Genomic DNA, 16,822 nt, shown 5'->3' with positions numbered 1-16,822 from the left:
TGTTTTAGTGGACTAGTATGTAGTGGAATACAGTCAAATTCTTAAAACATAAAACAGTAAATAAAGAATTATAGGAAATAATTATCTCTTCTAGTTACAAACATTGAACTCATTTGCTGCTTACCTTAGATGCTAAGCCTTATCAAATTTTGCATGTGGAGGATGTGAAACGGAATAATTTTTTTAGGTCTTATATATAAATTTTGAAATAACCAAAAATCACAAATTACTGATATCATGAAATTCCACTATAATTTAAAAAGAAAATAACTAAGCTGTATTTGGGTCTAAAAATATATTAAATTTTGAGCTCACTAAAGAATATACCTTATCATTTGAAGTCTGCCATGAAAACAAAGGGTTTCCTGCATAAGTACTTGCAAAGGCTCAGAAAACCACGTGGGGACATTTTGAGCTTTCGATTGGTTATTCTCATGTCATAGACAGAAGTAGGTGTATGTAAGCATTTTCAAAAATGGAAAGAGGTGGGTCTGGGTCACTGTTTGATTCAGTAAATGTAGCAATATCTCAGCAAATAGAAGAGGTTCTTATTTTAGATTCTAGCTTGTCAATATCGATAATTTGAGTTCCTAATTTGTAAGCAACAATAGACATTGTAATTGGACACCACAAACATCTAATTGGAACCAATGCTGCATTCAACATACCACGTGACAAACAGAAATGGATATTTAGGATTTCTCTTTTAACATTTAGTTTTAAATTAAGAAATTAATGGATCATACTGAAATTTGAATTATAATCTACAATTTGATACCAAACTTATTGACATACATTCATAAAATAGTAGTTCAATAAACATTCGACATGGCCTTTGACCCATGACACGTAGCAATAGGGTTAATCAGAAATACTCTTAGTTAAGATAAACTTGTTTATAGAAATCCGTTTCTATAAAAGAAAGATTGAAAAGTCTACATGAATTAAATATTGTGTAACACCAATTTTTATATTGTCTTTAAATTTGGTGGGATATGCTTTTGTGCATTTTTTTCACCTTTAATTAAACAGTTATAATTTAATTTCAGAAAATTATGTATAGGTACAAGTAGTGTGGAAAAGTTGCTCTAAAAATTGAAACTAACTTATAACTCAATAGAATTGTGATAAGGAAAACCCCTTAAACATTTCATAGTATCTATGTTTATAAAGTTGTGTTGTTGTAACTTTATTTGTCAGTATTATTAAAAACATAATATCAAATTCCTTTGCTAAATGAAATTCTTTTAGTAATTTGTTTTTTATAGCATATGTCAAATTTAATGTTGCTTTTACAACTAAATCAGTGAAAAGTCACTGAATGTCGTACTCCAGTTTCTTAGGGCCGATCTAAATTAGGTTATACATGTAGCATTATTTTTACGTAAATAATTTTCTTAGCTAGTGATTTTTTAACTATTTAAGAAAGTATATATTTCTAGTAGATAGCTTTGGTTATTTAAATCATATGCTTCTGTTAAGTCGGTTGATTTCCACTTTTAATATATACATTACCTGTTCAAACAATGTTTTTACCAGAACATTTTCAATTTGGCACTTGTATTTCTTTGTGGTAGAAAATACACATTTACCATCCAGTTCTACAATGGACTTCTACTTAAATTTAAAAGTTTACAAGTAATAGGTAACCATTCTTTGCAGATAGAAGCTTTGAATTTTATATTAGAGTGTCACTAAAATACAATTAAATCAGTTCTATTGAAATACTCTTAGAATAGAATTGGAAAAATTAAACTTGTGAAATAGGTGTTTCATATAGTATAATTTTTGTATTAATGTGCTACATGTAAAACAATACTGCATACATTATTTATTTAATGTTTTAAAGCGATAGCTTTATTTTTTTTTAACAGTACAGCATTAATTTGCTTCAAAGAAGTCAAATTGACATATAAAACCTTTGCGGGTACTACAAGAAACTACCAGCTTCTATATAATTATGTAAGGAACACTTTTTTTATACTTGTTTTATGTCTACAACATTCATTAATTGAATCATGAATGTTACACCACCCTCATGTAAATTTTATTCACAGATACAACAACAAGTCACCACTAACATGAATAACCTTTTTTTTTCATCTTCCATAAAACTTAAGAGATGTATTGATTATTTGAAGTAATTCAAACAGGGAAAATTCTGTTTAAGGTTTGGAAACCTTGAATGTTATTCCATTATTTCAAAAGAAACAGCTGTGTGAACTCATGATTTTAATACTATTGAATTCCACAGATAATTTGAACTTGCTCATAAATGCTTCCTTTTTCTAGTTTCCTAAAAATATCTAGAGGTCCATTTTTATTATTTCAAATGTGAATTTATTGCAGTGCCTGCTGGATACTTCAACTACAGGATTGTCATGTTACTTAATTTTGTAAGAGTATATAGTTGTTGGTGTTGTGAAATTGATCTTGTAATAAAGAAAAATTATTGCTTGAAACAGTGGGTTACTTTCTTAATATGTAAAATGCATTAACGAATTACAAGCAGTTTCTTACAGTATCCTTCATAGTATAGTTTTATTCTTGTCATTTAGGTAAGATAAAGACATGGACTCTTCACATAACTTTAGGGAATCTTATCAAAATTCATTTTATAACAATATTTATATTTTTTATATTAACTGAGCATATGAATTTAGTACTAACATAAAATTCTAACTAGGTAAATCTGAAGATCACTAAAAACTGATACTACTGAAGGTACTTAAATGATGAAATAATACATTCTTGTCACTAAGTTGCATTGATTTATGTGTACTTCTAGTTAGTTTGTTACACAAAATAAACATTATTAATTTATATGTCATTTTTTAGTTCTGAAGTAAACTAATTATATTTACAATGGCATTCAATTCTATATATAAAAATAGCTGTCAGGAACTCAGTTTGGTTCACGTGGCCTGTCTAGGAGATTAAGAAGTAGTAGATAAACAAGTTCCCTTCCAAACACGAGCATTAATGTAGTGGTAGTTTTTTCCCCTCCATCTGCACACTGAATGGTTTCATCGTGTATATTTAAAACATGCGTTACAAAAAATAAATAACTAGAAACCTATTTCATGGATCTAGTCACTTCTTTTACTTGGATACTTTTTTTTTTGTTTAATATCACTTGAAATTAGCGTTGGTAAAGCAACAGCAGGCTTCCGTTTGCCTACTTACTCCACAGTAACAGTTTATTAGTGTATTACCACCTGTGTGAATTTTAATATAACAGTCAAAAGCTAGATAATATAATAATAAACTGTCAACATGAAGTAAACTTGTAGTTTGTTGCTTTTATTACACTTACGAGTCTCAAAGAAAATGTTACTACAATATTTCTTTGTACAGAATATAAATTATAACAAAATTCATGTGAAGCATGTATCCCAAATCTTATATATACACACACACACATTAAAAAAATATATTATTTAGAAATTAATTCCTGCAACTCTTAAAATTCCTGAATAGCAAACAGTGAGTATAACTTGTTTACCCTTTGCCATGAAACTTTAAAAAAGTACATTTATTGTCTTCTGTCAACTTCAGTAAAGATGATGTACGATACGAACTGAAGAAAGACTGGATTTTTGGAAATTCTTCAGATCAAAAAATATGCAAAGCTCTTATGTTTTAATCAAGCTTACATAGTTCAAGAGAATCACATTAAAAGTATTGGAAACATTAACCAAGCATGCAGGGAAAGCACATTAATTGAGACTCTCGATATTAAAGTACAGAACAACTGTTAATTTATTCAACCAATTCTCTAGTTCTTTCTTTACTAATTGAAATTAATGTTTCCAAAATTCTTGAACACAAACAATTTCCAGCATATTTCAATAAATCCGTTTCCCTTAAGTATTACTTCTTTTTGTTTTGTCTTTAAACAGTAGAATGGGACAATGTCACAATTTGAATATGCATTCCCTACTTTTGTATGAAATGAAGGGTAGCAATCAGTTAAGTTTGGTCACCAGAGAGCATTCAATAAAATTTCATACAGTGGTGTGGTTTATGTGCTTTACTGAGTGCAAATCTATCCCTCATTAAACATCACATTTGATTGTTATTTATCACTACATTGTTTTTGTTGATTTTACACCATACCTAAAATCTTATTGAATAGCTCTTTCATTATTTGCAATTGATTATTTTGAAAACTTTTATGGAATGTGAAATCCTTCTCTAAAAACAAACTCTGCATTCCTTTAGATATTTTCTAAGTATGCTTCAATAAGTGATCATCTTTTCAGACAGGTTACACAATCTTGTTAACCAATAATAAGTTAGAATTTTTTACTTAGCCTGCTACACTGATTATGCCAAATGACTTTTCATTAGGAGTTCAGGCTTTTGAAAATTAAACAAGTTTTAAAATGTTACCTAATCATGTGGAGCTTGGTTTACCGTATCAAACTGAAAACTACTATGCAAAAAGAAACTTTGCAATTATTTATCATATTGTATTCTGTGTTGCTTAGCCTTTCTTGAAAAATGTATTGTTCAATGTGTAAACCACCAACTACATTCAATTGATCATGGTTACTAAAATAATCTTAAGTACGAGTAAACAGCTTAAAAATATTTTCTTTGCAAAGGAGGAAGGAATGCAACGTTAATGTCAGCAGCATTTGCTACTTGAACTGGAATGATTAAGTTTGATTTTCCTTAGTACACAGATATATAAAGTAACCAATCAAGAAATTAGCTTCTAATTAATTAAGGGAAAGAAGCTCTAATATCTACTCATCTCCTAACACAGTATTTATTAGTTGTTTAAAACAATTTTCAAATTCACCTTGAAAATACTTAATACACAAAATAAACCACTATTATACAGAACTTAATTTATAACAAAATATATCAGGGATTGCCAGAACAACAAATTAAAGGCACCCAAGTAAGCAAAGACATATTACCTTACAATTACAACCTTGTTGCATGTGAATACATCACATCATATTTATGATAATTCAAAAGTAAAAGTAATATATGAATCTTGCACTGCATCAAATTTAAAACATCAAGTATTATCCACTCAAATAAAGAATTCTTTCCTTTAATACAAAATAAACTGCTAAACAGCCAAACCCAATTAATCTTAAGCTTTAAAGAGATATGAATGCTGTATTAGTATTACTGTGAGGTACAAGGCTAAACCAAACGTATTTACAACCTTTCAACAAAGCTGATAACCAAATCTGTCATTTCTTTATAAGTTATAAAATGGAATGATTATTAATAAAAACAAAAACTTGCAACCAGTTAACTTCTAGGTAGTATATACATGAGCAGATCACAATTTAAGATGCATGTTAGGTATGATAATATTTTCTAATTATGCTGATATGCTTCAATAAGTGACCTCCTTTCCAGACAGGTTACTCACAATCCTGCTAAATAATAAGTTATGATTTGTACTTCCAATGCAGTAATAATCTACAGTTTATATTATATTATAATGTACTAATATAACTTTTTTAATTCCAAGCTAACATCTTGACACAACTTTTGTTACCCTGGGTTGCTTTATAAAAATCCATTATTTCCTTTTATAAATCAATTTAGAGCATGTTAATAAAATACATCAAAGATCAAACATTTGAAATTGGAACTATATACAAAGGCCTTACACTTTCTTAGACCACCTTCTTGTAACAATGGCCTAAAATTTATAACGTCTGAAGATTTTCCCTCTTTTTAAAGATAGATCCTGTCCCTCATTCCCAGTATAAATATAAGACAGGTATAGACATTTATATATACAAGCATATTTCATTCAATTTCTTTGTGGCAGGAATTTTAAATTATCATGGAAGAAATATTGGCACTAGAATTGTATAAAAAAATGGACCCAATACTCTGCTTCCTTCAGGATTACAAAAATAAAATAATACCTCCAAGTTTTAAATATTTTGGTCTGTCTTTTAACAGTTATTATTTTCTCTCAAAGTAATATCTTCCCTGATATCTTTGTCTAATGTTAAACACTTCTAAAAATACATCCTTTTGTATCCAGTAGTCGTAAGTTCCCTCATTATTTATCTCTTAGTTCCAAACAGTATTTCTTACATTTTACAGATGCCACCGCTTTAAACACTCTGAACCTTTTTTGGACCATTCCTCTTTACTTGCACATGCTTCATGAAATCCATCTGAGGCAGCCAATCGACAAGCACCAAGGTAAGCCATGTGGTAACGATGAGGCGAGGCATGTACCTTTGTATTGGAATTGAAACAAAAAACATATTATATTGTGTTTTCAAATGCTGTTATCTAAACTAAGAAGTTATATTAGCTATGACAAAGCAAAATCATCGTTATGAAATAATGTCAATCACCCCATTCCATAACAATGAACATTGTATATTATCACACTGTTTGTTTCTTACTTACACTCTTCTGATTTTATTATGTTTTACTTAGAATTTTTTATACTGCTTTCTTACTAAACATTTTATTAGTACTAGATGATAAATCCACTGAAGGACTCTAAACTTTCAGAGCTGTTGTTTTAAAAGTTATTAGTTTTTAATAATAAGTATAATATTATTGAAAAATGCATCTCATTAGACAATACACTTATTCAGATTTTATTCATTTGCTTTTCATATATAAAAAAAGTTATTTCTGTAACTAGCAGAAAGAGATGATAATGTTAAATAAAGAAACTGGACTACATATTTTATTGTACACATTGAGATACTCATGACAACCTCAAGCCAAAAATATTTACAATGTTTATGTTTAGGAAAAAAAAAAATTACATCACTTCAAGTTATTTCTCACACATAATTTTAACCATGCAAACCTTGGGAACTATTGCTGGAGGAGTTAGTCTGTCTATCTCTGTTTCAAGCCTCTCTGCAAATCCTGGTAATAATGTCACTCCACCACTAAGGTAGATACTTCTAACCATCTCTCGGCGAATGTCCATGCTACACTCTTGAAAGGCACGGTGTACCAATTTATGGATTCCTGGGTAATCCAAACCCCACAATTCTGGGGTAAAGAGGCCCTCTGGTGTTTGAAATCTCCCAATGTCTATAGAGATACTTCTAAAAAGCAAAATTGAATAAAACTGATTTGTAAATTTTCTTTTTACTTATTTCATCTAAAATAGCATTTGGAATAACTAAAAAAAATATTATGATGTAAAAATGTTACTTCCACGAGATATAAAATAAAAATTAAAACCAGCTGTTTGTATTTCAAATTAAACTACTTTACTTGCACCATCAGTGTTTTTTTTCTATTTATAAAAATGCATGATTTAACATACCACGTTTGAAGAATGCTATTTTAAATGTAACACATTTTTATGTGAGAAAATATGTAATTACAATAGGTATTGCAAGTTGTTAAAATACTTACTCCGTTGGGCATTCTGTCTGGAAGAACTGTTTCACAGTCAGGGTTTTCTCAATACTTTCTAGGTTTTCTCTAAAATTCTCCAAATCTTTCTTGTAATCACGAGACACAAAGCAGGCTTTTTCTTGAACATAACGTATAATGTAGGCTTCTATGTCACTTATCAGACTGAAATGTTAATGTGAAAAGTGTGTGTGTAATCTCACTCAAAGATGATGGTCATTATGTTAATTGTGTTTACAAACTTGTTTTTGAATATATAATTTATAGACTTAAATAATGATATTTAGTTTATAATAAAAAAAATTATGGTAAACACTGAACATTAAATAGTCCATCTTGTTTAACTAATTGCATAATGATAAACAATATTATGTTTCAATGATAAAAAAAATCATGCCTGACATTCACAGAAGAAAATGATCCATATAAGCTCAGGAACTAATAAAAACTCAACCAATGCATGTCTATAAAACAGTGCATGTAGGAACTCGCCTAACATGTTCATGTTAGTGACAAAAAAGAAGTAAAAGAAAACCAATAATTTAAAGAGTAGAAAGTGAAGTGGGAGATAAAAATTTATCTTTTAAAAACTCACCTAACATGTTTCTGTGTCAGCGCATGTCTGAGATGATGAAGCATACGTTGCCCACCATATGGTAACCTTGTAACACCACTTTCAACAATATATCCTAGTAAAAGTTACAAGACCATTAAACTTGTAAACATTCATTTAATGTAAACTTTGAAATTAGTATTAGTACAGTAAAGCATCATGGTAAATTATCTGTGCATAATCTAGAAACAAATATACTTAAAATTAAATTAATCTAAATTTTTTCTATATATTTGGAGAAGAAATCATGAATCTAGTTTAAAAGTTACTTGCAAATACATGGCTTATTGGTGAAGAGTAACTCTCATCTCAAAATACTAAACTCTCGTGTCAAGATGTACATTTTTTAGTCTAAGATTTGTGAAATAATGTTTTATTTTAGGTCTTCAAGTTATAATTTAACTAACATTTTTAGAAGGTTCTTGCCAATACAGTTATTTTAAGTAACATCCAATAAATCACTTGTGGTTTCTGATCTTATATAAAAAACTAACACATGTCCTAACTGTTTCAAAACAACATTCTGTACAAGAAAAAGATATGTCAGTGCTAGTCCATATGTAAGATTGTAGGACAAATACAACAGGTTATAAACTTGTTGCTCCATTATAAATGTCAAAAAATATCTTCGTTACCATAAGTAATGGGAACAATGTCCATTCGATCTCCAATGTCAACAACAATTCCTGATGTACTGTTGTAGGCATATAAAGATAAGATTGCCTGATGAGTTAAGTTGACTCCACATACGCCAAATTCTTCAAAAAGTGTCTTGAGAATGGCACTTTGAGTTTGAATACTAAAACTACGAGGTACACATACTTGAACCTGAGAAAAAAGGGACAATAATCATATATTATTATTCTTAAATTTATTGAAAACAAATAGTTTAAGTTATGATTGGTGCAATATATGCCAGCCTACAAATGTTATATTATATTCTTTTATAAACCAAGATCCACAAAACTAAGTATTTATCAGAAAAGTCCAAGCTCATTACTTGACACAAACAGTTCTTTATAATAATAAAACAGCATGTGAATAATACAAAAACTATTCTAATCTAAATACTACTTGTTCAGCAGAGTCTCACTTTGAGCTTTACAACAAAAAAATTTATATTAATTAACTATGGCATATTGAAAACTTTTTTTTACTTCAGAAACATTTATATAAAACAAGCAACTTATCCCTACTTTACCTAATATGTATTCTTGATTCACCTTGTACAATACACAAGAAATAGCAGCCTAAAGATGAATAACAGAACTATGGTTCTTGGTTTTGTCTTTTCATAATTATATAATTCTCTATGTTTCTTGCTATTGTCAAATGTCTATTTAAAAATAATATGCTTGTGGCAGACAGAAAAATAAAACACCTTTTCAATGTATATGAATTATAAATTTAATATATGCAGGAGTTTAGAGTGACTTCATAAGTTAGTGAAGGGTTTTTCCAAAATGGAAAGTAAACTCCTACTTGACTTAAAATCTGTTTAAATGAAACTAATATTTCTACCTCAATGTGTTTCTAAATTGCCAAAGAAAAGACTTAAGACTTTTTTAAACCTATAATAAAAAAAAAGTTTTATCCCTCCTGAAAACTGTGGAAAATGAATTTAAACTTGTTTCAGTTCTACACCTACTAAATATGAATTACTGCTTCATACCAGTAAATAAAATGAAATGTTACAAAATTAAAATTTATCATCAAAAATGTAAATTTTAAAAGCCATACACGAAAAAAGTTCACTTTTTCACAACAAATTAATTGTAAAAATTAAATTTCTTCCTTCCTTGAAGATTGCAAAGGATTAGGAGTGACAAGAAACTTTTCTATTGGCCAAAATTGCAGCTATAATAATATCTCAGCCAATGACAATTCCAAGAAAGGCACTCATTAATAAAAGTAACATTAACAGAACCCTTATAGTTGAAGTGGGTCAACTGAGTGAGTACAAAGCATTTAAGCAATGGAATGGTTTTGGGAACAGGCACAAAAATAATTCTAGTGAATGGTGTGATGGACTTACTATTATATATTTATTTTAATATTGATATTTGTTTAAATTAATTAAATTTATATTTTATACTGTTAAATCTGTATCACGAAATTCCTGCCTATTATCTAAAGTTGTAGAAGATTCTCGAGTGTAAGAATCAACAATATATATGTGTGTATGTAAACGCTAGTGTAGCATCAGTATTGTTGCGTAAGCTGAAAGTTCGAAAAACTCTCACACGCCTATAAATATAACCAATGCAACAAGCCAAAAAACAGTATCTATTATTGGTTTGATATAGTTGGTATACTATAAACCCTGGAAGCTATAACTGTGATTGTTAAAACGATTATTAATTGGGAAACTTCAGATATTTGACCAGGAACATTTATAAATTTCAAACATTACAAACCATTTAACTTCAGTGGATCCACATTGGATATCAGTACTTTTACAGTAAACATTACCTAATTTCATCGGCGGAAAAAATTGGCATGTGATTAGTGAAGACCACAGAGCTAGCTAGCTCCCTATTAAGTGAACTGTACTTACGTCAACTCAAAATTAACTCGTTCATTGTGAACCCTCGATTAGATAAAGGAAGTTCCAGACTAGAAAGAATACTTTATATTGCTTTCAAGTTTGTAAAATTTTTGTATATAAATCACTGTTTGTAATAACTATTTGTAAGAACCATTGTTGTCAATTGTATTAATGGTTGTATACTAAAATATATTTGTATTAAAAAAAAAAGAAAACTGTGTGTATCAATCTTGTTGCCAAATATCATAAACTGGATACATATCAGCATCTATTTAACTTCTAAATCTAAATTACAATTTAACTCAATTTCAGACCATTTGAAGTTGTAATATGTTATGTAATAAGTTGGATACTTGTCGAGGATAAATTGTAATACGTAACAATGGTATACAGTTTTTTTAGGTTGATAATGTAATATTGACTATGCTTCTGTTCAATTGCAAGTTTTGCTAAATATAATTAGAACTACTATGAATAAACTGGCACCTTTTATGAAACGGATAACTATAAAATAACAGAGCTTATTTTGTTAAGCACAAAGCTACAGAATGAGCAATCTATGCTGAGCCCACAGGGTTCAAAATTCAATGTTTTAGCAATTTAATACCCACACTCTTTACATCAGTGACCTAAGGGGATAATACAACATTAATTATTTTTGTTAAATTACATAATTATTCATTCCCACAGTATTAAAATTCATACAGTTACTGCATGTAAACACACACTCATTTGAAATTTTAATTTTATAGATGTTTGAATTAACACATTTAAAATTTTTCAATAACAGAAATATTATAATTAATTACAGAAATCTCCTCTTGAGTAGCAATATGTATTAAGATATAAAATAGTGCCTCAAATGTTTACTACCTTATACTTTCTTGGGTCGACATTTAACTCTTGAAAGACCTTCTTGAAAAGCCCTGAAAGTTTTTCCACATCCATGGTATACTGTAAGAAAGTTTAAAAATTATAAAAATATGAATTACAGGTTTCATTTGAGGTTTTGTAAATATGAGGTCCCAGTTGACAGATTCACATGACTGTGCGTGTGTTGTAGGATTCTTTCAAAATCTTATCACAGAAAACAAACAGGTCACATTACAATACTTTTCAATTAAGTTGCTGAAACTCAGATTACTTATGACTGTTTTGGTGTTCATAAGAAAAAATAACCACACTTTCTATCAACAGTACAGATGAATATGACAGAGGTCAGTTTTTACTTAATTTTATGTTAAGATTTCCTACAGGTGAAAATAATGGTCAAACAGAAAGTTCAAACACTTCAATGTGTATTTTGAAGAACAGTCTTTTTTTAGAGGTACTGTACATTTTAAATGACACCATGTAACTGACAAAACAAATTTCACTATATCCACAAATATCCTATTGTATTACATGGACATATTCTGTACTATCACAGATTTTTGTACAAATTTTATGTACATTTTAAAAGCTACTGGTATATAATAATTCATAGGAAACCAAATGGATGAAAATTTCAAGACTAATAAATTAACTTATAGGGACATTTATTTTATAATTAATAAACTATAAGTCTATGAAAAATAAAGATAAAAATTAAAGTCTGATACTAAAAACAAAATATTACAATAAGAAGATAATATTACAGTTTACACTTATTGCAGAATATGTTATGATGGTGCAAAGTTAACATTTAATCATAATATTTGTGGTTATCAAACCTTTAACTTACATAAAGTAAGAAGAGAGATACAAGCTTACCTTCGTAATTTTTGCAGATTGTGAGACTGGAAATGATAAATTAGATGAGCAGCGTATGTTAGGTTTCAAAGCCTCTATTCCAAATACCTGATTCTCACTAGAATAGAATAAAGTTAAATTTACACAATAAAACATTCCCACACAAACTATCATTTTTTCAAAGTATTCATTATTTTAGCTAAAAAGTAAAATTACAGTTATTGGTTAACTATATTTGGAAACAGTCATTTATAATGGTTGTTTAATGTTTTACAGCCATTTGTTCTTTCGAAATGTTAGTTAAGATAAATTTGAAGCAAAAAAAAAAAGGCTTATTTCTTTTAATAAATAAAAAGAACAGTTGAAAATCAATTACACTGCCAATATCAGCAAAGCTAAAAGCCTGTAATTAAACTTGCATTACAATAAATTATATAAAAATATTTCTTCAAATGTAGGCCATTTGTGGCACAAGTAAGTGTTACAAGATTTTGCAAGAGAAAAAGAACCTCAAAGTACTGAACATTCAATTTTAAGATTTCTTACCTATAGTATTTGTCTGTTGCACAGATGGTTGGGAAGAAAACTTGAGGCAATGTGGCTATAAATGATAAAGCATCAAATGTTATAATTTTTTGCCTTTAATTTTTTTTCACTACAAAATATATGGTTCAGAAAAGAAATGATATTTTCTTTTTCAACAAGAAATACTTGTAAATTGTTGCTGATGGATGGCTAAGTTAAAAAGTCAGTATCCATCAACAACAAGTTTCATCACTATTTATTTCTATAAGGGGTGATATGCAATACAATTATTGTGATTCAAATTGATTTTGTTCATTTTTAACAACATGCTACAAAGTCTAAACACACATAGCTCTGCAAGCATCTATCTCAAAGAAGACCATCTGTATAGTCAACACGTCCTTAAAGGAGTTATGTACACATGATTCGTAACAGTACATCATGGAGAAAATGCATTGTACTTAATGGTAATATAATTAACTTAACAATTAACATCTAGTTATGTATATTCTCAAAATCACTGGTATATATATATTTGTTGGTTGAAAACAAAAATAGATGAGAAATAAAAAGCCATTTCTTTCTGAATTCCCTCATACATTCAAAAAAGTTGTTTTAAAAGTATATTTTTATCAGCATCCATACTTATAATTGATAATTAATACTTTAAAAATTAACTTTAGGTAAAAATATGTGGAAAGAAGGCCAATTTATCAGGTTCAATAGTCATAAAATCACAGAAAAATAGAAGAAATACTCAGAAAAGACTAATCTATCATGTCAATCGAAGAGTAACAAAGTTAGAGAAAGTAAGCTAACCTATCACAATGAGAAAGTACAGATCCTACAGAAAGTAAATTGGTCCATCACACTGAGGAAATACATATTTACAAAAAGTAATTATGGCTGAAAATATTGACAACAGCAAAGGTATCAACTGACGAATCAATGGAATGTAATAATATATTTTAATTTCACGATATTGTAAATTTCTAGCTAGATCTGTATTTTACATTATCTACTATAAAAAAATTTTGCAATGATCTATGCAGGGAATTTGCTTTGACCAGAAGTTACTGACCTGTCAAGTTGAGAAAATGCAGAAGTACTAGAGTTGTACTAGCTTACCAACAACTTGTATAACAATTAAATACTTACGATGATCCATGAGAACACCAGCACGAATTGAACAGCTTCCCAAATCAACAATTATCACATCCTGAAATATATAAATACCATAAGAATAGTTAGCTATCGGAATTGTTAATTATAACAGTCTTGAAACATAAAATACTTTGGCACACTTAACATGTTATTAACATTAGTGATCAGAAATTACGATGTCAATAAAACAAAGTTTTAGTTTTGTAACCTGTTTTCAGGAAACTCCAGTATAATACTTACTTCTCAGGTATGGATCTAGCAGGGTGTCAATCAGAGTATGCACCCCCACTTCAGAACCAATTTATGCTGATTACATTGGGGTGGGGGGGATTAATATTGTCATATACTTGCATGTTTGATGTTGTTTATATGGGTTAAGCTACATGTATGCAAGTACATATTGTATCAATTTCCATGGTATCAAATGACAGTACAATGCTTACAGTTAAGCATGTTAATTGCAGCAATGGCTGTGATAATTATGCAATTACACATTATGTCATCTGCTATTGTTATTAAAGACAGCATTATACTTATATTTCAGTATGTTAATTACAGCCATTGCTGTGATAGGATGAAAAATGCAATTTAAAGTATCCTCACGGTATCTTTAAATGATGGCTGTGCATGACTGAATTATTGAATTTCTGGCATGTAAAATGATTATTTGATGGTACACAAAATAAATTATCTTTGTGAGAAAAAGGACTAACTTTTCCATTTCTACTATGTTAGAATGCAGGAAATGCCTCCATTTAATTGATTTATGTTCATTCGAGAATGAAAGAGGTATAATTTATATTTATTTACTAATTTTTTATGGTGATTGCAAGATTGGTCAAATTACTGAAAATAACAAAATATAAAGTTATTTCTTAAGAAACATTTGATAACTATCTTGACATTATAAAGATTTCATATGTGAAATTTCAAAATTTTATGATATGTAAAAGTATTTCTAACCTTAAAATGAATATTACTTCGCATGATAGATAGGCAACATGTGAAAAGAAAAAAAAAGACACAAGAAAAACATTGCTTTACAAACCTTAAGTGTTAATAAAAAAATTTGATATTTTGTGTATTAAAGCATTGTAATGTTTGCTGATAACCTGCCAAATTTTGTTAACATTTGCTTACTAATTTAAAAGTTATAGCATGAAAACTATAACAAACACAAAATGGTTATGAGGTCAGTCCCAGGGACCAAGCCCATGCTGAAAGAGTTAAACAAAAAAAAACAACATGTATACGTGTGAACAAAAAAATTATGCAATACTTTAAACTGGCAGAACCAAATTTTACCTTGTGGCTTTTCAATGGATAACGAACAGGTTGAATGTAGGTCATATTAAAGTTTTCACGACATTGAGTCTGAAGTGATCGAAACCAGTCTTCAGTTTCTTCTTCATCTTGACACCTTACAACTACATAGTGTCCTTTCTGTTGAAAAAGTTATTAAAACATCACAAAATACACACATTAATCAAGCCTTTTCATTTTCCTTACTTGAAAAAAATATATTTCTGATAGATACCTTTTTGCACATCTCATGCCAATGCAGTGAAGCTTCTTACAAATGCCACAAGGCTTCAATGAAACTATAACCCCTATACAGATTAATATTTACTGTACCAGCCTACTATATAATCATCATTAGACTATAGCTCTCCATCAATAGGATGAGAACACATTGTCCATGCACAGGAATTCCCACAAGCATTACCATTCTTCATGAGGCAAAAGAAATGCACCCGAAGTAGGGAAGAAGGATAGGAGGTTATGCAAAGAGGTAAATATCTAACTGAAATACATTTTCATATAAGGAAAATATTGATGTGGGAAATGTTACATGCTTCTCTGCACAATAAAGGGCTAAAATTCTATACTGGACATGATGGAGGAGCTGGTGCAGATAAAGAAATTACAGAGAAAAGCTCCTTTCTTAAAACATACTGTCAAAAAGAGAAAACCTATGGAGCATGTCATCCAATGGAAGCCTACTAGCAGAGCATCACTCTGTGGAAGACTGCTTTACTCAAGTAAGGTGGTAAAACAAAAGATATTGTTAAAAGAGTCTTTTGCATGTTACTAAAGTGTCACATTGGTGGACAAAATGTAAGGCTGCTCAACCGTTCATTATTGCACAGGCAGTTGGCTGAGCATGAGTGCATAGTGTGGCCAAGGCATATAGTCAGGCCGTTCCACATTACAGAAGTACTTATTTGGGATACTCAACAGAATAATCAGGTGCAGGGAGAAATTATCCCAGACCTGCACCTCAAGAAGAACACATGACCCATTAAACTAGACTAATCACTTGGAATAGCTTGGTTCATAAGGTAGTAGGTGGCCTTTACTATAATTCCTGCCCTATCTGCATAACATCCTACACTGATAGACTGTACAATAAGTTACCACTACTAAGGACAGCAGCTACTAGTCAAGTGGGAGGGCAGGCATCCATATGATGATATTGTTCCCAACCCCTATATGAAATACACCCTAGAAGAGTAATATATATTATCTGCAAAAAGCCCCACCTAAACAGTAGTCATGGAACAAGGGAACATGGACTTAACACTTTCTGTAGTTCCCTGTTCAATATGAATTTTGGGAAAGAGAAGTATTCCCTGTGAGGCATCCTTGGCGACTTAAGGGGTTTCATCATCCATAATTCATATACATCAATATATAATAATGGAAATGAAGGAACTGACAGGGACCACCCCATGTGCAAGTAACATCCTTGGAATAATAAGAACATTGAGGGATAGTGGAAGGGGAAGATCCATAGTAACCTGTAAGTATCTCCATTGTGACACATAACACAGATGGAGTAACAAGAGTAGAAA

The 16,822-nt window shown here is 29.7% G+C and overlaps 1 protein-coding gene across 4 annotated transcripts in view; it reads right to left on the bottom strand.

The window, feature by feature from the left end:
* Positions 1–3,087: 3,087 nt before the first annotated feature.
* Positions 3,088–16,822, bottom strand: part of LOC106462082 — a 110,534-nt gene continuing 96,799 nt past the window's right edge. For all 4 annotated transcript variants that reach the window (XM_022389214.1, XM_022389213.1, XM_022389212.1 and 1 more), the window contains 10 exons: positions 15,273–15,410; positions 13,962–14,022; positions 12,825–12,879; positions 12,300–12,396; positions 11,421–11,501; positions 8,635–8,827; positions 7,982–8,075; positions 7,387–7,551; positions 6,824–7,070; positions 3,088–6,231 (listed from right to left, as the gene is read on the bottom strand). In XM_022389214.1, coding sequence (XP_022244922.1) covers positions 6,088–6,231; positions 6,824–7,070; positions 7,387–7,551; positions 7,982–8,075; positions 8,635–8,827; positions 11,421–11,501; positions 12,300–12,396; positions 12,825–12,879; positions 13,962–14,022; positions 15,273–15,410 — 1,275 coding nt within the window. In that variant the 3' untranslated portion in view covers positions 3,088–6,087. The remainder of the gene's footprint in view (positions 6,232–6,823; positions 7,071–7,386; positions 7,552–7,981; positions 8,076–8,634; positions 8,828–11,420; positions 11,502–12,299; positions 12,397–12,824; positions 12,880–13,961; positions 14,023–15,272; positions 15,411–16,822) is intronic.

The sequence above is a fragment of the Limulus polyphemus genome, unplaced genomic scaffold (assembly GCF_000517525.1).
Source record: "Limulus polyphemus unplaced genomic scaffold, Limulus_polyphemus-2.1.2 Scaffold1089, whole genome shotgun sequence".
Lineage (NCBI taxonomy): Eukaryota > Metazoa > Arthropoda > Merostomata > Xiphosura > Limulidae > Limulus > Limulus polyphemus.
This window is presented reverse-complemented; position numbering and strand designations above follow the sequence as displayed.